Source organism: Megascapheus bottae, chromosome X (genome assembly GCF_031878675.1).
Source record: "Megascapheus bottae isolate mThoBot1 chromosome X, mThoBot2.hap1, whole genome shotgun sequence".
Taxonomy (NCBI): Eukaryota; Metazoa; Chordata; class Mammalia; order Rodentia; family Geomyidae; genus Megascapheus; species Megascapheus bottae.
Genome location: NC_143547.1, coordinates 26645545 through 26671182, shown reverse-complemented (window position 1 = coordinate 26671182; position 25638 = coordinate 26645545). Strand labels below are relative to the sequence as shown.

At 41.2% G+C, this 25638-nt stretch overlaps 1 protein-coding gene and 1 long non-coding RNA gene across 3 annotated transcripts; one reads left to right on the top strand and one right to left on the bottom strand.

Moving 5' to 3' along the window:
• Nucleotides 1-378: 378 nt before the first annotated feature.
• Nucleotides 379-1256, bottom strand: Dusp21 (dual specificity phosphatase 21). Its single transcript, XM_090325670.1, has one exon. The coding sequence runs from the start codon at nucleotides 1120-1122 to the stop codon at nucleotides 571-573; it is 552 nt and encodes a 183-aa protein (XP_090181796.1). The 5' UTR covers nucleotides 1123-1256; the 3' UTR covers nucleotides 379-570.
• A 195-nt stretch (nucleotides 1257-1451) lies between these two features.
• Nucleotides 1452-24974, top strand: LOC150040631 (uncharacterized). 2 transcript variants are annotated; one of them, XR_016533885.1, is made up of 3 exons: nucleotides 1452-1694; nucleotides 5115-5213; nucleotides 24890-24974. It is a non-coding gene; the product is annotated as an uncharacterized LOC150040631 (long non-coding RNA). The 2 variants fall into 2 exon arrangements; XR_016533886.1 differs by lacking the exon at nucleotides 24890-24974 and adding an exon at nucleotides 16685-16819.
• Nucleotides 24975-25638: the final 664 nt, after the last annotated feature.

The following is a 25638-nucleotide window of genomic DNA, read 5'->3' as shown; positions in this document are numbered from 1 at the left end:
CTTGAGTTCAAGTGCCAGAACCAGTCCTAAATTAATTAAATATATATTAGGCAACTAGAGTTGGGGTACTGTTGTTGAAGGTGGGGGAATGGGTATCCTTCTCCAAAGGATGCTGGAATCCGGCTAGAAGATTTGAAGGTCATTTATGCAACCGGAAATTCCATCATTTCAAACACTGTGACTTTGGTCAGGAGTAGCTAGTGAGCTCATTTGTGGGCTAGCCTACCTGAGGCAAGGCTCAGGATTGCAAATGTGCCATGTCCACTTGACACTGCTATCAGATCCACATAAAGTAGGTATCATTGTCCCACCCCCACCCAGCAGGTCTCCACAACCAGATCTCCCCTTATCGAGTAAGAGACATTTCATATTCTTCCATTCACTGAATTTTATTTTTTTTCACTTAGGATTTACTGCACGTGTTTAAAAACTCCTGAGCCTCTTCCCCCCTTCTTTTTCTTTTCTTTCTTCGTTTTTTTTTGTTTGTGTCCATCTACGAGCAAAGTTCGAGTACAGTTCATAGATCTAGCATAGATGTTAGGGGCTGGCTAGGTGTTTTTCGATGGTCAGTTAGCAGTCCTTTTCGTAGACGCTGGGGATTAAACCCCTCCGGGAGTTGACTATGCGTACGGTGTTCTTATTAAACAGCCTGAACTCATAATAGATTAGTTGCTCCCAAAAGCCATCGTTGGGCCGGATGACCGGGCGGCACAATTTGGTCCAGGTGTGGGCGTCCAGCAGGGACATGGAATGGTATTTCATGAGGTACGCCATGCACAGTGAAGGGGAGCGGCTCACTCCTGCAGCGCAGTGCAGCAGGGTTCGGCCAAATTTCAGTTCCACGTTATGGATGTGATCGGCAACTGGATCAAAAAAAGTATAGAGGTAGGCCGTGGGACTATCTTCCACGGGTATCTGTACATACCGGATGTTATCAAAGACGGTGTTCACCACTTCCTTGGTGGCATTGATCACGGAGGTGATGCGATTACTGGATAACACTTCTTGATTATTGGCGGCAGCCCCATTACTAATATAAAGGGTACTTGTTATTTGGGAGAGATCCTGGTTGGTGACCTCTTGGACAGCCTGAGATGCAAGAGGACTCGAAAGGGTTGTCATCGAGGCCGTGGGCTCTGCAGTTTCTCCGTGCCACGTTCAGGGTTGGGATCTTTGCTAGCTACTTCAACAAAGCGACCGCGCTGGGAGGCCTCAGGCAAGGGTCTGAGTGGCCAGAGGATCAAGCACCAAGTATCCCCCCGAGCTACCTCTATGATGCCAGCTTGCTGGCGTCACAATCTTCAAGCGCCCTTCCCTGCTTTAACAGTTTCCAAGGCAACTGCAGCCAGAAATTGGGATGAACATGCCTCCCCCCTCCCCCCTCCCCCCATCACTCCTCTCCTCTCCTCTCCTCTCCTCTCCTCTCCTCTCTCCTCTCCTCTTCTCTCTCCTCTCCTCTCTCCTCTCCTCACCTCTCTTCTCTCCTCTCCTCTCTTCTCCTCTCCTCTCCTCCCCTCCATTCCTCTCCCCTCTGCTCCTCTCCCCTCCATTCTTCTTTCCTCTCCTCTCCTCTCTTCCCACCTCCCCCCTCTCTCTTTTAGTTGGTCATGGAGCTCGAACTCAGGGCCTGAGTGCTGTCCCTGAGCTTTTGTGCTCTACCAGTAAGAGCCACAGCTCCACTTCCAGCCTTTTTGGTGAGTATCTGTGTTTGGAAAATGGAAGAGAAAGGAAAAGAAAAAGGCTGGACTCCCTTCACAACAGGCTACGACTGTTTATTGAGGTACAACGGCAAGGAAGCCAGCCTTCCTGAAGGCTTCGAGGCAGAGCTTGGGGGGCAGGGGAGTAAATCAAGGGTGTTACAGAGCCTGAGCAAGGACACAGAGGTTACTTGACTTTAGTATAAGGGAAGGGGGGGGGTGAATGCAGACACTGGCAAAGAATAGGGTAAGTATTCCTTTATCCAAGGTCTCAAACTTTTAAAATGTTCAGATAGCTCTATGTCTCTCTTGCCTAGCAAATTTGACCTTCACAGGGTTTAGTTCTATCTTTCAACCTCTTTAACCCTTTCCTGGCCTCATAGCTCAGTCTCAGGGCCTTACAGGCTAAGGTAATAGAGTGAGGGTCAATTCTTCGAATTGGAGATATGAGTCTCACAGACTTTCCTGTGTGGGCTGGCTTTGAACTGTGTGATCCTCAGATCTTAGCCTCCTGAACAGCTGGGATTACAGGTGTGTGTATGTGATATTTTAAGTTGAAACTGTTGGATCAGGTGATATCATAACCCTACAAAAAACTCAGAGATAAGGGTTTGACTGCGCTTAGTAGGTGGCATAACTTTGTTGTTTACAACCATAGAATTACGTTCCTGCTTACAAACACATGACAGCTGATTGTAAAAGAACAGTGATTTATATAGCCCTTTTTTTTTTTTTTTTTTTTTTGCCAGTCCTGGGCTTGAGCTCAGGGCCTGAGCACTGTCCTTGGACTTTCTCAAGGCTAGAGCTCTACCACTTGAGCCTCAGCACCACTTCCGGCTTTTTTCTATGTACGTGGTACCGAGGTATCAAACCCGGGTCTTCATGCATGCTAGGCAAGCACTTTAACCACTAGGCCAAACTCCCGGCCTTATATAGCCCTTTATCTATCCTGAAGTTGGCTTGTATTGGATATTCATGACTAATTTAGCTGTGTCACAGCCCATTTATATATACAGCCCAAATGATTTATCATTCAGTTCTACCTTATTACCTGAAACAACAACTTGAATTATCTTCTCTACTGCTTTCTTTTCAAAGAACCCCATAATGCTTTTTTTTTTTTTTTTTTTTTTTTTTTTGTGGGTCATGGGGTTTGAACTTGGGCCTGGGCACTGTCCCTGAACTCTTCAGCTCAAGGCTACTGCCTTACCCTTGAACCACAGCCCTACTTTCTGTTTTCTAATGTTTAATTGGAGATGAGTCTCACAGACTTTTTAGTACCTGGTCTGGCTTTGAACCACCATCCTCAGATCTCAGCCTCCAGAATAGCTAGGCGTAAGCCACCACACCTGACTGTGAGACTCTTCTCTCCAATTAACCATCACAAAACCAGAAGTGGTGCTGTGACTCAAGTGGTAGAACGATAGTCTTGAGCTGAAGAGCTCAGGGACAGCACCAAGGCCCAGAGTCCAAGCCCCATGACCGAAGAGTAAATTTCTTTTTGAACAATGTCACTCCTTCCCTGGCTCTCTCCGTTTTTCCCTCCCTTAGAATTGATTTGCTTGCACTATGGGCCTGAACACTGTAGCTGAGCTTCTTTTGCTCAAGATTAGTGCTCTACCACTTGAACCAGTGCCACTTCTGGTTTTCTGGTGGTTAATTGGAGATAAGAATCTCACAGACTTTCCTGTTTAGGCTAGCTTTGAACCATGGTCATCAGATCTCAGCCTGAGATCTGATCTACTCAGCCTCCTGAGTAGCTAGGATTATAGGCATAAGCCACAAGCACTAGGCACACCAAAGTTTTTTTTTGTTGTTTGTTTGTTTTGTCTTTTAAAGCAACCTACTCCAGTCTATATATATCTAGATTTATTGTTATGAGACAACAGACTCATTGTTGGAGCACTTTTTTTTGCCAGTCCTGGGCTTAAACTCAGGGTCTGAGCACTGTTCTTGGGCTTTCTCAAAGCTAGAGCTCTACCACTTGAGCCACAGCACCATTTCTGGCTTTTTCTATGTATGTGGTACGGAGGAATCGACCCCAGGCCTTTGTGCATGCATTCTTACCACTAGGACAAACTCCTGGCCCCTGTTGGAGTATTTTGGATGTTCTGTCACTTAGAACATGTATCTGAAGTAGCTTAGGCTCTCCTGAGGAAAGAAGCCATAGAACAAAGGATTTTGAGAAGACCTACCAGGGGTCACAAGTAGCAGTTTGAATCTCATGGGCAACCTTAGGTAAGTTGTTTGGTGGATTTGAAATTAATTTGAAATTGTTGACATAGTACAAAATATTATGTTATAATTTATAGACTTCAATACATGCTTATTTTCAATATAATACTAATATAGAAACTTTACAGTAAAACCTGAATTTCCTAGAGTTGGAGGTATGGCTAAGTTGGTAGAATAATAGCCAATGAGGTATTGAGTTCTAGTCCCAGTGTCAGACCAGGAAAAAACCCCATCAAAACAGAACTGAATTGCCTCTTGTCACTCACTTCCCAATCCTGTACCTTTACTGAGAAGTAACTGATCTTCATCTGAACGTATGTATACACACCACCACCACCACACCACACCACACACTCAGTTACTAAACTTAGATAGAATATTTAAGATAGTTTAAGGTATACCATAGGTCACAAGGCATACCTGAAATTCATGGTAGGGAATTCTGATACCTAAAACAGGTTGGGGACTTAGCTCAGTGGAAAAGCAGTTGCCTGGCCCTAAGTTCCTCAGTTCTGTAAAAAGAATGAGTGAGCAAGTGAGCCAGAGAGAAAGGGGAGGGGGAGACAGAGACAGAGACAGAGAGAGACAGAGAGAGGCATACAACAGTTATCTTATGGAAGGGTGGAAACAATATATAAATGAGCCTCTGGGGGCCGGGAGTTTGGCCTAGTGGTTAAAGTGCTTGCCTAGCATGCATGAAGACCTGGGTTCGATTCCTCGGTACCACATACATAGAAAAAAGCCAGAAGTGGTGCTGAGGCTCAAGTGGTAGAGCTCTAGCCTTGAGAAAGTCCAAGGACAGTGCTCAGGCCCTGAGCTCAAGCCCAGGACTGGCAAAAAAAAAAATGAGCCTCTGGGAATGTTGGACAAGAAAGATGCACATATATATTGTGTTCAGAAAAAACAAAGGCTTTCAGTTAGATAGCTCAGTGGTAGACTCTAATTTTCAGGCGTTGATTTCTGACAGAGCTTCTCCTGTGGGCAATTCAATGAAGAGTGCTTTGAAATGGGTCCTTCCAGTACACTCAAAGATTCTCCAATAGAGCATACTATAGCAGCAGCGATTTGTTAATGATGGGTCAAAATTTAAAAGAATTACGATTCTTTAATATTGAAGAAATTAGGGATTACTAGATGAATAACAACATATTTTTTTCTTCTTTTCTTTCTCATTTACCAAAGTATCTTGCCCTGGAAATGTAGCTCAGTGGTGGAGTGTTCACTGAGCATGCTCAAGACCCTGGGATCCATCCCCAGCACCTTAAATGTGTGTGCACACAGGTAAATGTCCCTACACATTCCAAAATAACTTTCAAGTCCTTCTCCTCCCCCCCACCACTTGAGCCACAGTCCCTCTTTTGGCTTTTTTTGAGCAGTTTATTGGAGATAAGAGTCTCTTGGAGTTTACTGCCTCAGCTGGCTTGGAACCCTGATCCTCAGATCTCAGCCTCCTGAGTAGCTAGGGTTACAGATATGAGTCACTGGTGTTGGACTCAAGTCCAACTGAGGAATAGAACCCAGATCTTTGTGCATGCTAGGTGAGCACTCTATCACTAAGCCACTCTTCCAGCCCTCAAGTCTATTTATTTTTTGTTGGTGTGGGGCTTGAACTTTGGGCCTCGGCACTGTCCCTAACCTTTTCTGCTCAAGGCTACTGCCCTACCCCTGGTCCTAAGCAGTGTCCCCGAGCTCTTCAGTTCAAGTCTAACACCCTGAACCTTGAACCACAACACCACTTCTGGTTTTCTAGTAGCTAATTGTAGATAAGACTCTTAGGGACTTTAGTGCCTGGGCTGGCTTTGAACCGAGATCCTTAGATCTCAGCCTCCTGTGTAGCTAGGATTACATGAGGCCGACTCTAGTTCTTTTAATTGATGATATGTAGAAACTTAAATTGTGGGATTGTAATCTTTTTTCCTTTTTCTTATGTTGGTCATGGGGCTATTACTCAGGGCCTAGATGCTGTCCCTGAGCTTTTTTTTTTTTTTTTTTTTTTTTTTTTTACTAAAAGCCTGAGCTCTACCACTCTGGGCCACAGAGCTACTTCTGGTTTTTGAGTGGTTAATTGGAGATAAGAATCTCATGGGAACTTTTCTGCCCCAGTGGCTTCAAACCACAATCTTCAGATCTTACTCAGCCTTCTCAGTAGCTAGGATTACAGGCCTGAGCCACCAGTGACAGACCGACATTAATCTTTTATCTGTTATGTATGGGAATTATATTTTCTCTGAATCTGTTCTTTTTCAATTTTATTTTTAGACTATTTCGCCATTTGTATATTTAAAATGACTATATTACTTAATCTGTAAATCATTCCCTTTGTAGCTGCTGAGGTTTCTTTTCTTTTCTTTTTTCTTTTTTGCCAGTCCTGGCTTGAGCTCAGGGCCTGAGCACTGTCCTTGGACTTTCTCAAGGCTAGAGCTCTACCACTTGAGCCTCAGCACCACTTGCAGCTTTTTTCTATGTATGTGGTACTGAGGAATTGAACCCAGGTCCTCGTGCCTGCTAGGCAGGAACTCTATCACTAGGCCAAACTCCCTGTCCAAGGTTTGTTTTCTTTAGAAAGACTTTCCAACCCCAAGATTTAAACAAATGCTCTCTTATATTTGGTCCCAGCATCTCGTAGTTCAGTTTCTTATTTCCTTTAATTTTTTTGCCAGTCCTGGATCTTGAACTCAGGGCCTGAGCACTGTTCTTGGGCTTTCCTCAAGGCTAGCACTCTACCCCTTGAGCCACAGCACCACTTCCAGCTTTTCTATGAATGTGGTACTGAGGAATTGAGTCCAGGTCTTCATGCATGCTAGGCAAGCACTCTACCATTAGGCCAAACTATTTTTTTTCCAGCCCACTAAAAATTTTTTTCTTTTTAAATTAAATAGTTGTTCAAACAGGTTTAATCCCATAAATCAGATTATAAATTCAACGTGACTAGATCAAACTTTCCTTGTACTTAAAAATGCCTAAAAATATCTTATAGTGGTGTATAAAGCCATGCATCTGCTTTATTCTAGCTGGTTTGTTTGTTGGTTGTTTGGTTGATTGGTTTGGTTAGTTTCGGGCTCTTGAACTGTGGGCCTGGGTGCTGTCCCTATGCTTTTTTTCCTCAAGGCTAGCATTGTACCAGTTGAGTCACATCTCCCTCCACTTCTGGCTTTTTGGTGCCTGTAATCCTAGCAACTCAGGAGGCTGAGATCTGAGGATTGTGGTTCAAAGCCAGCCAGGGCACTGAAGTCTGTGAGACTCTTATCTCAGTTAACCACTAGAAAACCTGAAGTGGCACTGTAGCTCAAGGTGTAGGGCAGTAGCACGGAGCTGAAGAGCTCAGGGACAGCACCCAGGCCCAGAGTTCAAGCCCCAGGACCAGAAAAAAGAAAAAAAAGAAAAAATCTCATGGATTGTCCTCCTTAGATTTGTGATCCTTCTGAGTAGCTAGGAATACTGGTGTTAGCTAGCAGCACCCAGCTACTATTGGTATTTTGAGACAGATTCTTGTTGTGTATCCCAGGATTAAACACTGTCCACATCGTGCTAGAATCACATAAGCATGCAGAAAGAAAACTACCATTTAACCTCTTCAAAAGTACAATTTTGCTGTATTAGTATTTTCAGACTGTTGTGTAGCCATCTGTTTGTTTCCAGAATTATCTATTTTTATTTTCAGAGCTTTTTCATCATCCTAAAGTGCAAATCTGTCCTCTTTAAATGATAACTTTCTTGTGTCTCTCTCAAATCTCTGGTAACCACTAGTCTACTTTCTGCCTCTATGATTCTGCTTATTTTTGGTGCCTCATATAAATGGAATCATGTAATATTTATCTTTTTGCATCTGGCTTATTTCATTTAGCACATTGTTTTCACGGGAATATGTCTAATGCAATATGACATGCATTAGATTTTGCTTTTAAGGATTGGATAATGTTACTTTAAATGTATATACCATATAGATTCAGGTGGTGATGGATATTTGGATTATTTCCACCTCTTGACTGTTGTGAATAATACTGTGCATGCGACTATTTGCTTGAATCTCTGCTTTCAATTCTTTGGGGTATCTACCCAAAAGTGGAATTGTTGGATCATATAGTAATTCTTTGTTTCTTTTTGAAGAACTGCCAGACTGGTTTTCTGTATTTTAAATATTTACATATACTTTCACTAGGACTTTGAGTGAGATTATATTAAATAAATCTGGTACAAATTTATGTTGCTATATACTCATTCCTTTCAAGGGTGTAATATGTTTGGGTCTTCTTTTCAATGGTTCCATAAAATTTATACTTTGTGTTACAGAGGATTGCTGTGCTTCATGACAAATTTGCAGTATCACAAAATATTCATAAAGTTTTATAGCTACTGTGAATTAGGTATCTCTTTTTTTGAGATCTCTTCTTCCTTCCTTGCTGCTTCCTTCCCTCTTTTCTTCCCTTCCTCTTTTCTATCTCCCTCCCTCTTTTCTTTCTCGCTCTCTCTCTCTCCTCCTCCTCCTCCTCTTTCTTCTTCTTCCTCTTCTTCTTCTTCTTCTTCTTCTTCTTCTTCTTCTTCTTCTTCTTCTTCTTCTTCTTCTTCTTCTTCTTCTTCTTCTTCTTCTTCTTCTTCTTCCTCTTCTTTTGTGGGTCATGGGGCTTAAACTTGGCCTGGCCCTGTTCCTGAACTCTTCAGCTCAAGGCTATCATCCTACCCCTAGGCCTGGGTGCTGTCCTTGAGCTCTTCAGCTCAAGTCTACGCCCCCCCCCACCCTTGAGCCAAGCCCCACTTCCCATTTTCCAGAGGTTAATTGGAGATAAGAGTCTCAGGTCTTTTTGTGCCAGCGCTGGCTTTGAACCTTGATCCTCAGATCTCAGCCTCCTGAGTAGCTAGGATTACAGGCATGAGTCACCATGCCTGGCTCCTTTTTTCTTTTCTTCCTTTTTTCCATCCTTTCTTTTTGTTCTGGTACTGGGACTTGAACTCGAGGCCTGAGCACTATTCTTTAGCTTATTTTGCTTAAATCTGGTGCTCTACCACTTGAGCCACACATTCACTTTTGGCTTCTTTTTCTGCCAGTCCTGGGCTTGAGCTCAGGGCCTGAGCACTGTCCTTGGACTTTCTCAAGGCTAGAGCTCTACCATTTGAGCCTCGGCACCATTTATGGCTTTTATCTATGTATGTGGTAACGAGGAATCGAACCGAACCTGGGTCTTCGTGCAAGCTAGGCAAGCATTCCATCACTAGGTCAAACTCTGGCCCCCAGTTTTGGATTTTTTTGCTGGTTGATTGGATATGACAGTCTCATGAAAGTCGGGTGCAGCTCAGCCTACTGAGTAGTTAGGAATTCAGACATGGGTCACTGGCATCCAGCTATATAGTTTTGAATAAAACATGACCACTATCTTTGTCACACTCTGTATCAGCCTGCACGAGTCTCATTTCATTTTACTTTGAGCTGAAAAGAACCTGCAACAGAGTAAGTTAAAAATTAAATTTCTCATTCCCATATTTCAAATATATTCAGTAAATACACATGGTTAGTGGTTATTATGTTGGTTTAAGTAGCTCTAGACAATGTGTTTGTATCATTATTTTCTTCATTTTCACTTGCACTCACACACAATTATCTTTCTATTGAAAAAGATGGAGAAATGAAGAGAAAATCAAATGCATGGGATTAGATTTTCCTTTTGCTGCTGTAATCAGATTACTGCATTGAAGTAATTTCTTTCTTTCTTTTTTCTTTCTTTTTTTTTTGTCTAGACTGGGAATTGAGTTCAGTTTCTGATATTTTCATTCATTGGCTGGTGCTCTACCGTGTGATCCATGTCTGAAGTAACTTAATAGTACTTTTTCCATAAGAAAAGATGATAAAAATATTTTAGTATTCAATTTGATAACCAAGTTTGTTCTAAATACTGTGTAAAACTGAGCTGGTGGTGCCTATAATCCCAGCTATTTGGGAGGCAGAGGTAGGAGGATCATGGTCCAAGGCCAGCCCTGGTAGAGAGAGAAAGAGAGAGGCTCTATTTGAAAAATAAAGCAAAAAAATTAGAGCTGGACATACAGGTCAAGTAGTAGAGCATTTGTCAAAATAAGCACAAGGCTCTGAGTTCAAAATACCAGTTCTACCAAGAAGAAAAAAAGACCTTGGATTCTTTTTTTTTTTTGCCAGTCCTGGGCTTGAGCTCAGGGCCTGAGCGCTGTTCTTGGACTTCCTCAAGGCTAGAGCTCTACCACTTGAGCCTCAGCACCACTTCTGGCTTTTTTGTATATACGTGGTTCCAAGGAATCGAACCCAGGTCTTTGTGCATGTTAGGCAAGCACTTTAACCACTAGGCCAAACTCCCGGCCCAAGACCTTGGATTCTTAAAACTCAATATATTAGACATAAAGTCTAGAAACTGACTTTCAATCAGTGTAGAAACATTTTTTTGGGGGGTGGGGTGGGTGGGTGGGTCGTGGGGCTTGAGCTGGGCCTGGGCACTGTCCCTGAGCTCTTCAGCTCAAGGCTACCCCTCTACCCTTGAGCCAAGCCCCATTTCCTGTTTGCTAGGGGTTAATTGGAGATAAGTGTCTCAGGGACTTTAGTGTCGGGGCTGGCTTTGAACCATGATCCTCAGATCTCAGCCTCCTGGGTAGCTAGGATTACAGGCATGAGCCACCTTGTCCTACTTCGGGAAAATTTTTTTTTGCCAGTCCTGGGGCTTGAACTCAGGGCATGAGTGTTGTCCTTGGACACTTTTTGCTTAAGGTTTTTTCATGTATGTGGTACCAAGGAATCGAACCCAGGGCTTCGTTTGTGCTAGGCAAACACTCTACCAGTAGGCCAAACTCCTGGCTAGACACACTTTTTATAGTCTTATGGCTTTGCACATTCTGGTAGGAGTCAAGCATATTTGAGTTATTTTTCAATGGCATCAATATCAGTAGTAAATAAGATTATCAGTATATCTGCACTTTTTCCCCTGAAGTCATAGAACATTTGTATTATAGGTGCTTTTGTTCTTCCTTTTGGACTTTCATATAGAAGTCTTTCTAAAACCATTTTTAAAAATCACCTGTTTTAAAAGCCATATAATGAGTGACTGTTGTCCTTAATGTACTATGTTATCTCTCATGTCTTTAGCCATCCCTTGGTTATCTCATATTGTTAAAATATTTCACCTTGTTACCTGATATATTTTATATGTGCTTAATTGGTTATTTGAAATTGGATAGGGAAGGGGGGAAAATCAAGATAAATGGGGGGAGGGTTGGAGGGAAATGGGGACCATGTCATGAGAAAGGGTATCAATGTTTGTGAAGTTATGCACTTTCCATCTGGTGAATATAATGTAACCCTTCTATTAATCATAATAAAAATATTTTAAAATCACCTGTTTTATGATACAATTCTACATAACATGTTTTTGTTCCGTGGGAATCTTCACAGACAGTTCTATCGGTACCTTTGTTAGACTCAGCTCTTCACTCTAAAATGAGGACTCACATCCTTCCAGTAGAGAATCTACTGAAGTTATTTGAATTAAAACCAAATCTTAATATCAGGAGACAGCTTCTTGATCTAAATGTACAATTAGAGTTTAAGTTGGTAATTACTTTAAAAGAAGTGTTTTTTGTTGTTGTTGTTTTGTTTTGGCAGGGAGGAGAGGGATATCTTCAAACTCTGTGTAAATACCAGCAACCTTATGTATTGTAAGGCAAGTGTGTATGCCTATGTATGAATTTGTAGAGCTGTTTTTTTTTCTTTTGCCAGTCCAGGGACTTGAACTCAAGGTTTGGGCACTGTCCTTGAGTTTCTTTTGATCAAGGCTAGCACTCTACCACTTGAGCCACAGCACCATTTCTGCCTTTTTCTGTTTCTGTGGTAATGAGGAATTAAACCCAGGGCTTCATGCATGCTAGGCAAACACTCTACCACTAAGCCACATTCCCAGCCTGTACCACTAAGACACACCCCAGCCTGTATAGAGCTAATTTCTGCTTCAAGTGAAGCTGCACCTGTCATTTTATAAGGTCTCCTCTACCCAGAACTGTAAAGATGTTGTAAATAGATTATGGGAATTGAGGTGGCAGGATTTGAGAGTATCTGCTGAAAGACCAAAAAGATCATTATTTTAAGTACCTTGGTTATTTTTGCACTTTGCCATAGAGCTTCATAGGCAAGTCAAACAAATCCATGAAATACAATATCCTTCCAGAAATTACGCTTTCTGAAAACCATTCAGAAGCAAAATCCAAACAGACTGTTGCTCTCACTGACTGTAGGTTGAAACTCAGATTCTGAACAATTTCTCGACAAGCAGAGCTGCTTCAAAAGAGCAGTGTGAATACAGTCAGAAGCTTTGGATGGGTCTGTAAAATGGCAGGCCCCATATTTACCAGTAACTAGCAAAACTGACCGAAAACTCACAGAACAAGTTGAGAATCCTTTTCCTGTTGTGTACTCCTTACAACTGCAGACTTTCTATATTTAAGAAATTGTATGTTATGGGCCGGGAGTTTGGCCTAGTGGTTAAAGTGCTTGCCTAGCATGCATGAAGACCCAGGTTCGATTCCTCGGTACCACATACATAGAAAAAACCTGGAAGTGGTGCTGAGGCTCAAGTGGTAGAGCTCTAGCCTTGAGAAAGTCCAAGGACAGTGCTCAGGCCCTGAGCTAAAGCCTAGGACTGGCAAAAAAAAAAAAAAAAAAAAGAAATTGTATGTTTGTAACAAAGTATGTGGAAAAGTGAATGAAAAAAGTACTACGTAAAACCAAATCAACTTATAACAATTATATTTACCAAATTATGTTATTTTATATTTAGGATTGTGTTATATCTTCCTTCCTTCCTTCCTTCCTTCCTTCCTTCCTTCCTTCCTTCCTTCCTTCCTTCCTTCCTTCCTTCCTTCCCTCCCTTCTGCCTTCCTCAGTTGTAGGCTTGAACTTGAGGCCTGGGCTCTGTCTCTGAGCTCTTTTTGCTCAAGGCAGCACTCTACCACTTTGAGCAGGGTGCCATTTCTACCTTTCTGGTGGTTAATTGGAGATAAGAGTCTCAAAGACTTTCTTGCCTAAGCTGGCTTTGAAACTCTGTGATCCTCAGATCTTAGCCTCTTGAGTGATTAGGGTTATAGACATGAGCTACCAGCACCCAGCTGTATAATATTATTATATTACTAATTGTACTGTTACCAGTTACATTTATGAAAGAAAGCTGCACATTATATACCATCCCACTGATGCTTCTTAGAATATGATCTTGTCGTTCAATACTCTTTTCATCAAGAAGTGGAGTTTATACACCATCCCTTAGAAATTTGGTGGGCTCTTATCATTGTTTTGGCCCATTAGATTCTAGAATCAGCAGCACAGTGAGATTCCCAAGACAAGGCCATGAGACAGGTTCATGAGAGTCTGATGTAGCTCTCATTTTCTCTTGTAATAGCTGTCAGCAGCTATACAATTGCCATACAATGAGGAAGCCAAAGCAGCTAAAGAGGAAAAGTTATAGCCTGGTGCTGGTGGCTCATGCCTGTCATCCTAGCTACTCAGGAGGCTGAGATCTGAGGATAAGGGTTCAAAACCATCTTGGGAAGGAAAGTCTGTGAGACTCTTCTATTAACCACAAACAAACAAAAAAAACCTGGAAGTGATGTGGTGGCTTAAAGTCATAGAGCATAAGCATTAGGCAAAAATAGCTCAAGGATAGTGCCCAGACCCTGCATTCAAGCCCCATAACTAACCAAATAAAAAAAAAGAGAGAGAGAGAAGGTTACTAAAATGAATGGGTAACTCTGAACAGTACAACGGTTCCAGTTCATCTCTTCCCTTCTATTCCAATACCAACCATCATTTGCAATTCAATGTGAAACAGAGAACTGGAAACTTGCAGAAAAGCTTTCTCCACATTCCTGACCCACAGAAGCCATGAAAGATTAAAAAAAAAGATTGTTATTGTTCTAAGTTTCAAATGATATATTATGTAGTAACAGTAACCACAGCAAAAGACCTTTCCGTATGATGTATTTGTATTTCATTTCTGGAAGGGCTATCTAAACTCCTTTGCTATGCAAAGAATCTTATGTTCACTTTTCTGCCTCAATTAAAGCATTTAGATTCTGCTAGTAACCAATTGAGCCCTGTTCCATTTCAAAACACTTATATCAGTATGATTTAAAATTCCTATATGGGCTAGGAATGTGGCTTAGTAGTAGAGTGCTTGCCTAGTCTGCATGAAGCCCTGGGTTCCATTCCTCAGTACTACATAAACAGAAAAAGTCAGAAGTGGTGCTGTGGCTCAAGTGATAGAATGCTAGCCTTGAGGAAAAGAAGCTCAGGGAAAGTGCCAAGGCCCTAATTTCAAGCCCCAGGACTGGGAAAAATAAAGTAAAATAAAATAAAACACCTGAGCTGGGAATGTGGCCTAGTAGTTGAGTGCTTGTCTTGCATGCATGAAGCGCTGGGTTGGATTCCTTGATATCACGTACACAGAAAAAGCTGGAAGTGGCGCTGTGGTTCAAGTGGTAGAGTGGTAGCCTTGAACAAAATAAGCTCAGGGACAGTGCTCAGGCCCTGAGTTCAAGCCCCTGGACCAGTAAAAAAGCAAAAAAAAAAAAAAAAAAGAAAAAGAAACAAGAAAACAACAACAAAAAATCCTATATCATCATTGTATTTTTTAAATATTTTTATTGTAATTAATAAAAGGGTTACATGATATTTGCCAGATAGAAGGTGCATTAATTCACATACATTGATACCCTTTCACATGTCTTGGTACCCATTACCCTCCCCCCACCCACCACCCACCACCCACTCCCCGTATTGGTTTTCCCCCCTTCCCTATCAAGTTTCAGATAACCAAATACAAATAAATCCAATATATCAGATAACAAAGTGAGATACTGTAACAATATGAGATACCCAAGGGACAGCAAAAGAGATGAGGGATAACATAGTACATTAAGGACAACAATCATTCATTATATGGCTTTTGTTTCAATATCCTGGAGGTCCTTTCAATTAGCTTCATACTATATGGCCTTATGTATCAAGGTTTTGCTCTATTGCAGATCTCTGCTAGTAGAGCCCAAGGTTTCTACTGATTATGACAAATGAGGGAAACCATTGAGCCTAAGTTCCTTTGAGTCTGGCTTACTCACTGTATTTTTTTTTTAAGTGGGTCCTGGGGCTTAAACTCAGCCTGGGCGCTGTCCCTGAGCTCTTCAGCTCAAGGCTACTGCCCTACCCTTGAGCCAAGCCTCACTTCCCGTTTTCTAGAGGTTAATTGGAGATAAGAGTCTCAGGTCTCAGGCCCTTTTGTGCCTGGGCTGGCTTTGAACCTTGATCCTCAGATATCATCCTCCCGAGAAGCTAGGTTTACAGGCGTGAGCCACCATACCTGGCCTCATCATTGTATTTTAACTTTGCAAAGCGTTTTCAACTTTGCAAAATCCTTTATATGTCTTATTTCAGCTAACCTTTCCAAGAGATTTATGAGATAAGCAAGGTGGATATTAATGAATAAAAAATCAAAAGACAAGGAAATATGTAGATTAGATGCTTGAAAACCAAACTGGTGGGACTGGAAAGGTGCTCAGTGGTAATTTCATTGGAAAGATAATTAAACTAAAGGCATGGGAATTTTAAATGACTTGTTCTGTTCTCAGTCAAATAGGTAATGGAAAATTGGAATTAAGCCTCCATTCTTCTGATCTTGGCTTAACTTAAAATCTTACCCCATTTTGCTTTAGATTAATGTTCTGATTATGTCCAAATTTATTTCACCCTGAGACATACTAAGTTATATACAGTTTTGACAGAAGCCTGCTGTTCTTAGTTAATTAAATTTTTTTCTCTTTCTTCCTTATTTTCTGTCTTTAAAACTTTGTTGGTGCCTAAAACATTTCACCAAAGTGTTTCATTTCAGTGTTAACTCTGACACAAGTGATGATAATTATGTTCCAAAGTTTAGAAAATTATGCACAAATTATCAATTAAGCAAATGCTTCAACAGTTATATGCCTCATCAAGAGAAATTATGCAAACTCTAGGAGAATGACAATTTTATACAAGATGTTTTTATTTATTACATTTCCTAAATTGTTGTGGATAATTTCCAATAACTTTATCAACATATCACACCATTTATATCCCAAATGAAATTTTATGTTCAGAGATTTTTTTTCTCAAATATGCTATATGTATGACACCTCTACAGCAATCTAAAGCACAGATGTGTAATGTATGAAAGGTGGCATACCTTTCTCCATAGCTTAATCTAATCTGTATTCATATTTATTTCCTATAAATCTGTATTCTCCTTAGTTTCCATTCTGTTAGCTAGCATTTATCTGAGTTACAAACTCTGAAATTAATTCTGTTTTGGGTGTGGGGGTTGGTCATGGGGCTTGTACTTGGCCTGGGCGCTGTCCCTGTGCTCTTCAGCTCAAGGCTACAGCCCTACCCCTGAGACTGGGTGCTGTCCCTGATCTCTTCAGCTCAAGGCTACCCACCTACCCTTGAGCCAAGCCCCACTTCATGTTTTCTAGAGGTTAATTGGAGATAAGAGTCTCAGGTCCTTTTGTGTCAGGGCTGGCTTTGAACTTTGATCCTCAGATCTCAGCCTTCTGAGTAGCTAGGATTACAGGTATGAACCACCGCATCCTGCTTTCTGAAATTAGTTCTAATGTCTTCTTCTTCCTCTCACTCCCTTGCTCTATCACAGCTAGCATGACATCAAGTTTCATTGATTCTACTAGTGAAATAATTCCTGACTGTCCTCTTTTTTTTTTTTTTTCAGACTGAAGGTTATGTTCAGACAGCAGTACAGCATTACCAAAGCTTTAAGAGGCTGGATACCAGCATTTGAAACACAGCCCTCTTGAAGCTGTTTGGGAATTTTGCTCAGTCAGTTCTTTTCAGTTTAATAAAACACATTTACTGGGGCTGGGAGTGTGGCTTAATGGTAAAGTGCTTGCCTAGCATACATGAAGCCCTGGGTTCAATTCCTCAGTATCACATACACAAAGACAGAAGTAGTGCGGTGTGGGTCAAGTGGTAGAGTGCTAATCTTGAGCAAAAGAAGGTCAGGGACTCATTTGTCATAATCAGTAGAAACCTTGGGCTCTACTAGCAGAGATCTGCAATAGAGCAAAATCTTGATACATAAGGCCATATAATGTGAAGCTAATTGAAAGGACCTCCAGGATATTGAAACAAAAGCCATATAATGAATGATTGTTGTCCTTAATGTACTATGTTGTCTCTCATCTCCTTTGCTGTCCCTTGGTTATCTCATATTGGTATAATATCTCACTTTGTTATCTGATATACTGAATTTATTTGTATTTGGATATTTGAAATTTGATAGGGAAGGGGGGAAAACCAAGACGGGTGGGGTGTGTGTGGGGGGGTAATGGGTACCAAGACATGTGAAAGGGTATCAATGTATGTGAATTAATGCACCTTCTATCTGGCAAATATCATGTAACCCTTTTACTAATTACAATAAAAATATGCAAAAAAATAAAATAAAATAAAGGAAAAAAAAAAAGGTCAGGGACAGTACTCAGACCCTGAATTCAAGCCCAGAACTGACTAAAAATAAATAAACAAACACATTTACTGAGCATATACTATGTGCTAGACAATTTTGTAGGTTCTGAACAGCACAGGGTTGCTGTTGAAATGTTGTTCAGGCCTTTAAGGGGACATAGGCATGCGTGTCTCACATCTATAATACTGTGCTACTCAGGAGGCTAAGATCTGAGGTTCCAAGCCAGGCCAGGCCAGAAAATTCAATATATTCTTATCTCCAATTAAGTATGGATGTAAACATTGAGGGTAACCATTAAAATGGTAGAAATGCAATGGACCATTTCAAGCAAGTGGGTGGAAAGTGATAGAAAAAAAGGGGAAAGAAAACAAAAATGCAAAAGAACAAGATTTTTATAAAAGGAAAACGGAAAGGATTGTAAACCGGAAACAATAAGCTGACAAAATTGTTCCAAATATCTTTAATCATCAGGAATATTTACGGATGAACTCAAATGTCAGACACTAGCAAAGTCCAGCTATAGCTGGGCATAGTGGCTTACACCTGAAATCCTAGCTTGTCAGGAGACTGAGATCTGAAGATTGTGGTCAAAGCCACCCTGGGCATAGAAGTCCACGAGACTCTTATCTCCAATTAACCACCAGAAAATTGGAAGTGGCACTGTGGTAGAGCAATAACCTTGAGCTGAAGAGCTCAAGGACAGTATTCAGGCCCAGAATTCAAGCCCCACAACTGACTGAAAAACATAATCCAGCTATATGTGTCTTATAAAATTAATAAGTAAGGCCGGGAGTTTGGCCTAGTGGTTAAAGTGCTTGCCTAGCATGCATGAAGACCCGGGTTCGATTCCTTGGTACCACATACATAGAAAAAAGCCGGAAGTGGTGCTGAGGCTCAAGTGGTAGAGCTCTAGCCTTGAGAAAGTCCAAGGACAGTGCTCAGGCCCTGAGCTCAAGCCCAGGACTGGCAAAAAAAAAATTAATAAGTAAACAAAGAAACATAGAAAGCTTTTAAATAGTATTATAACATGAGCTTTTATTCAACTAATAGTATAGATTAAAACTGATAGAGGCCAAGACCAGTGGCTCATGCTTGTATTCCTAGCTATTCAGGAGGCTGAGATCTGAATTCAAAGGTAGCCCAGTCAGGAAAGTCTGTGAGACTCTTATGGTCCAATTAACCAACCAAAGCCAGAAATGGAACTGTGGTTCAAGTGATAGAGGGCTAACCTTGAGCAAAAACGCTAGGTAAGAGAACTCAAGACCTGAGTTCAAACCTCAGGACTGGCACAAAAAGAAAAATAAATCTATTAATGCCATGCAATATAACAACAGAGTAAAAGGGAAAAACATTTATCAGTGCACCCATAAAAATTTCAAAGTTAATACATGATTAAATTCTTAGTTTCAAGTGCATCTGTCATGTTTTTGTTTTAAAGATCTTGAACCAGCAATATTGACAAAATGTTGATAATTATGGAAACTGGGTGATGGAAATTCATTATGCTACTCTTATCTACTTACATGTTTTATGAAACACTTCCATAATAAAAATGTTTAAAAATACTCCAAGCCTTAGAATGCTAATCTAGCCAATAGGTAGGTATATGGATGCCTGATGGATTATTTCTTATACATGTTAAGTGTGAAATATTTCACAGTTGAATAATTAAAAGCCAAGTACAACTGGTTTGCATCCTACCACTCAGGGGGAGAAGATACTGAGGTTTTTAGTCTGAAGCCATCTCAGGCAGAAAAACCTGTGAGACTCTCTCTCCAACAATGATCAGAAAAATACCAGGTTGAAAGTGTGGCTCAAAAATAGTAGAGCACCAATGAATGGAGCAAGAAAGCTGAAAAAAATGTGATGCCCTGAGTTTAAATCCCCCGACCACTAAAAATAAACATAAAATCATCACAAAAGTTATTCAGTTCCCAAACACAAAGTTTCTTTGGATCTTTTAATAATTTGGTATTAGGACAATAAATAGGGGTAAGCAGTATCAAAGATGTAAAAAAGATTAGATGTTTTACCTTGGGCTCTACTAGCAGAGATCTGCAATAGAGCAAAACCTTGATACATAAGGCCATATAGTATGAAGCTAATTGAAAAGACCTCCAGGATATTGAAACAAAAGCCATCTAACGAATGATTGTTGTCCTTAATGTACTATGTTATCTCTCATCTCTTTTGCTGTCCCTTCGGTATCTCATATTGTTACAGTATCTCACTTTGTTATCTGATATATTGGATTTATTTGTATTTGGTTATTTGAAATTGGATAGGGAAGGGGGGAAAACCAAGACACGGGTGGGGTGGGGGGGAGGGTAATGGGGACCAAGATATGTGAAAGGGTATCAATGTATGTGAATTAATGCACCCTCTATCTGGCAAATATCATGTAACCCTTTTATTAATTACAATAAAAATATATTAAAAAAGATTAGGTGTTTTAGAGTTTGACAAACAGGAACCAGTGATTCATGTCTGTAATTCTAGATATATGGGAGGCTGACATCAGGATGATCACTGCTTGAGGCCAGCCCAGATAAAAAAAATTTGAAGGCCAGGAGTTTGGCCTAGTGGTAGAGTGCTTGCCTAGCATGCATGAAGACCCAGGTTCAATTCCTCGGTACCACACACATAGAAAAAGCAAGAATTGATGCTGTGGTTCAAGTGGTAGAGTCCTAGCCTTGAGGAAAACCCAGGGACAGTGCTCAGGCCCCGAGTTCAAGCCCTGAGTTCAAGCCCCAGGACTAACAAAGGAAAAAAAAAAGTTTGGAGAACAATTTTTCAACCCAAAGCTGGCATAGTGGGGAATGTTTTTGAAGGATATATCTTGACCCTGCCTTCTTCCTCTTATTTTCTCTGCTTCTTGGCCTTCATGAAGTGAGCAGTGAGCAGCCTCTGCCATGTGCTCTTCCTTCTGAAACGCAACCTTACCTGAGACTTAAAAGTAGTATAGATAGAGGGCCATGGACTGAAACCTATGAAAGTATTGCTCCCCTCACCGCCCCCCCCCCCCCGCCCCGGCAAAAAAGGAGAAATCTCTTCCTTTTATGTTTTCAGGTACTGTGTCAGAATGTTAAAAATAGATAGTAAGGGGATGGGAGTTTGGCCTAGTGGTAGAGTACTTGTCTAGCATGGACAAAAACCTGGGTTCGATTCCTCGGTACCACATACATAGAAAAAAGCCGGAAGTGATGCTGTGGCTCAAGTGGTAGAGCTCTAGCCTTGAGAAAGCCCAAGAACAGTGCCCAGGCCCTGAGTCAAGGCCCCGGACTGGCAAAAAATAAAATAAAATAAATAGTAAAATAAACTGATGAACACAGTACCTGTCCATTGCATTGCAGGATGTCAAAAAGAATTCCTGGCTTCTACCCTCCAAATGCCTTCAGAAACCTTCACACCAACTGTGACAATCCATCAATGGCTTCAGATATTGCCAAGTGTTGCTTGGGATTGCAAAACAGTCCTTGGTTGAAAAGCACTAATCAAAACAATAACTCCTTGTCATAGAGGAAATTTATGTTTTGATTTACTCTCAAATTTAGAGACATTCTTTGTTTTCTGGATTAATGTTTAACCTCTGCTTCTAGCCTTAGAAATGTGTCCATGGAAACCTGTCAAAATGAGGTCACCATTATGTACACAGTAGCAATGAATAAAACCCAGAAATTCTTATTGGTAATGGTTACCACTTCTTGTAGTCTAGGAGAAATGTTTTTTAGTGGGTTTGAGAATAGAATAAGTTCATAAATATTATGTTTACCATTCTCTGGTCTGATATTACCTTGGTTCATTATGCTATATTTTAATTTTGCTTGTTTTTGAACTTTGTCTCAAGGGTTGGCCAATTTTTTATTATGGAGTCTGATAGCAAATATTCTAGGCTTACAAGCCAGATGGTCTCTTTCACATCTGTTTAATTCTGCAGTTATAACACTAAAGCCATCAAAGATAATACAAGAACGAGTATGTGGCTATCTTCCAATACAACTTTAATTACAAAAATGGGTGGCCAGTTCCCAGGCCATAGTTTGATGATTCCCACTTTATATAAATTGCAATATGTATCATTGACTTTTTTTGGTTGATGGATTCTTGTACTTGATAGTATGATTCTGAAATTCATGCTCTTATGTGCAGTTGTAGTTCAGATTCCCATAGTTCTACAGAAATCAATTAAATGAATTTATCCATTTCATCATTATTATTATTATTATTTTGGTGCCAGTCCTGGACTTGAGCTCAGGGCCTGAGCACTGTCCATGGACTTTCTCAAGGCTAGAGCTCTACCACTTGAGCCTCAGCACCACTTCTGGCTTTTTTTTTTTTTTCTATATGTGGTACCGAGGAATCGAACCCGGGTCTTCATGCATGCTAGGCAAGCACTTTAACCACTAGGCCAAACTCCCAGCCCCATCACCTTTCATTTTTCATACTTCATATAGAGACACAGGTTCCAAGGATTAGTTCACCAAGAAACTGAAAGAAAAACGATTCAAGTGTGCTGATCAATGGCATCCAGATCCCCTTTTGAACACAGGATTGTTGGGAGCAAACAGTACTCAATTCTATCAAATGCTGTCACATGAGAGCGTGCCAATCTAATATTGTCTATTATCTCTTCAAGTTTCATTTATTTATTTATTTTTATTTTTGTTGGTCATGGGGCTTGAACTCTGGGCCTGGGCGCTGTCCCTGAGCTCTTCAGCACAAGGCTACCACCTTACTGCTTGAGCCACAGCACCATTTCCAGTCTCATATTGCCTAATGATTAATATTGTCAGATGAACTGTGCACTGGTGTGTCACATCTGTAATCCTAGCTACTCAGGAGGCTGAGATCTAAGGATCCACAGTTCAAAGCCAGCCTGGGCAGGAAGGTCTCTTAGACTCTTATTTCCAATTGACCACCAGAAAACTGGAAGTAGAGATATGGTTCAAAGTGTTAGAGCACTACCATTGAGCAAGAGCTCAGGGTCAGTGCCCAGACCCTTAGTTTCAGTCCTATGACACATATGCGCGCACACACACACACACACACACACAGTTAGATCATTTGCTTTTTGTGTATTTGAAATCTTCCAGTGCATGCATTTAGCTCTATTCTAAAGTCAAAAGCCACTTTAGTCAGGCACTCACTCTTGGCTCAAGCTATTCAGGAGACTGATATTTGAGTTTTATAGTTTAAATCCAGCCTGGTCAGGAAAGTCTGTGAGATTCTTTTTTTTTTTTTTTTTTTTTTTTTTTTGCCAGTCCTGGGCTTGAGCTCAGGGCCTGAGCACTGTCCTTGGGTTTTCTCAAGGCTAGAGCTCTACCACTTGAGCCTCAGCACCACTTCCGGCTTTTTTCTATGTATGTGGTACCGAGGAATCGAACCCAGGTCTTCATGCATGCTAGGCAAGCACTTTAACCACTAGGCCAAACTCCCCGCCCGTCTGTGAGATTCTTATCTCCAACTTATTCTCAAAATTCTGGAACTGGAGTTTTGGCTCAAGTGACCGCAAGTTAGCCTTGAGTGAAAAAAACTAAGGGAAAGGGCTGGGATGTAGCTCACTGGCAAAGCGCTTGCCTAGCAAGTGCAACGTCCTGGGTTCGATCCCCAGTGCCAAAAAAGAAAAGACAAAAAAAATACAGTTCAAAAAAAACCACAAAAAACCAACAAAACTAAGGGAAAGTCCCAGTCACTGAGTTCAAGGCCTGGTACCAGCATGAACATATCAGGCATGCAAGCATACACACACACACACTCTCATAACTTCCAGCTGGTTTTAGCTATTGGATCACCAGTTTGGGGGTTAGCAGTACATTTTCAAATCTGACGTAAGACTTTGAAAGCATTTCATATTTGCACTGACATCTTGTGTGAGCGTTATGGGAATTCTTGTCTGCTTTTCTATTGCTCTCTCTGAATGCAGAATTCTTTTTTTGTACCAGTCCTGAGGCTTGAACTCAGCCCTTGGGCACTGTCCTTGGGCTTTTTTTTTCAAGGATAGAGCACTACCACTTGAGCCACAGCACCACTTCTGGCTTTTTCTGTGTATGTGGTACCTAGGAACCAAACCCAGGGTTTCATGCATGGTAGGCAAACACTCTACCAAGCTCCCGGTTTTGCCCTTCCGCCCTTCCTTCCTTCCTTCCTTCCTTCCTTCCTTCCTGCCTGCCTCCCTCTCTCTCTTTTTCTGGTCATGGGGCTTGAACTCTGGGCCTGGGTGCTGTCCCTGAGCTCTTCAGCTCAAGGCTAATGCTCTACCATTTTGAGTCACAGCATCACTGGTTTCCTGGTGGTTAATTGGAGATAAGAAAGAGTCTTATGGATTTTCGTGCCCAGGTTGCCTTTGAACTGCAATCTGAGAGCTCAGCCTCCTTAGTAGCTAGTATTACAGGCAAAAACCACAAGCACCAGGTCTCCTTCTCTCCCTCTCTCCTCCCCTCTCCCCCCCTCCCCACCGCCCGGTCTCTTCCCTCTCCCTCTTTTTCTCTTTCTTTTCCTTCCTTTCTTTCTTTTTTTTTGGGGGGGATGGGTCATCGGGCTTGAATTTGGCCTGAGCTCTTCAGCTCAAGGCTACCACCCTACTCTTGGATTTTCTAGAAGTTAATTGGAGATAATAGTCACAGGTCCTTTTGTGCCTGGGGTTGGCTTTGATACTTGATCCTCAGATCTCAGCCTCTTGAGTAGCTAGGATTACAGGCATGAGCCACTGAGCCCCTTTGTCTTTCTCTCTCTCTCTCTCTCTCTCTCTCCTCCCTCCTTTCCTCCCTCCCTCCCTCCCTTCCTTTCCTCTGGGCCTAGGCACTTTTCCTGAGCTCCTTTTGCCTAAGGCTAGCACTCTACCATTTTGAGCCATACCACTTCCAGCTTTTTCTGTGATTAATTGGAGATAAGTCTCATGGACTTCTCTGCCTGGTCTAGCTTGAAACTATGTCCTCACATTTCAGCCTCCTGTTTAGCTAGGATTACAGATGTGAGCCCCCGGTGCCAGGTTGTGTTTCATTTTCTTAACCTCAGCAATGAGACCCAGTAAACATTCAGCTGAGTGGGTGAATGAGTGAATTAATGCATCCAGGTCAACCCTTCACCCAAACCTCCATTTTTGTTTTTATTTTTTGAGCTCTCCAAATGAAATTTCCAAAGCAGCAAGAACTCTAATACTACTTCACCATCTCAAAATAGGGCAAAAAAGGTAACCTGACTACTTTAACCTAAGCTAACTACTTCTAACAGAAATTTAGAAGTGTTCAGCTTAAGCCTGGTAAACTGTGGAAGTTTAACAGTTGATTGTGTCTTGGAAACCATATATAAAGAACACAATCAAATCTAGCATTTGGCAGTTCTCCTCATGGTGGTTTGTAAAATAATGTGACTTGTAGTCAGTACAAATTCATTATTGTTAATATTTTATCAGAGAGTTATTGTTTTTCCTTTGAATGTATCTCATTACAGGCACTGCTGCATTATTAAGTATGAATGTATTACATCCAAGGACCAATTTTTCCCATCTCTGCAGTATGAATTTCTGATTTTTATAATATCATCAATGGGTAAGTCAAATTCATTTAACTTAAATTTGCTATACAGCACACTTTGTTGGAATTCAGGCATGCCTTCAGTTGAGGGATACCTGCATAATCATGCAATCTATTCTATGCTCTGCATCAGAATAAACCAAGCAAATGGAGCCAATTTCACCATGAACAACAATATAGCAGCTGTGTATGGACTGCAGGCATTTCTGGATTCATCACTCAGAGACTATTTAGACATTGATATAATCAAGAATGAATCTTCCAAATATCTATAAAGAAACAATAGCATATCACATACATGCTGAATTATGTATGAATTCATAAACAATCACAATCGCGCATGCACACACTGTTCCTGGGATTTGAACTCAAGGCCTGAGTGCTGTTGCTGAGCTTTTGTGCTCAAGGATAGAGCTTTATCACTGGAGCCACAGCTCCACTTCCAGCTTTTGGTGATTAATTGGACATAAGAGTCTCCTGGACCCTCCTAGTTGGGTTGGCTTTGAACTCTGATCCTTAGATCAAAGCTAGGATTAACAGAAGTGACATGCTTATGCCTGGTTATCATCATCTTCTCTTTTGTTAGCATGATTTTTAATGTTCTGAAGTATTAAGTTGAGCAAACCCTGGGCAAATTAAATGGTATATGCAGAATCAGCCTCTGTC

What these genes read in the sequence shown, in the direction of transcription:
- Dusp21 (XM_090325670.1), bottom strand. Translation starts at nt 1,122, where the DNA reads ATGACAACCCTTTCGAGTCCTCTTGCATCTCAGGCTGTCCAAGAGGTC.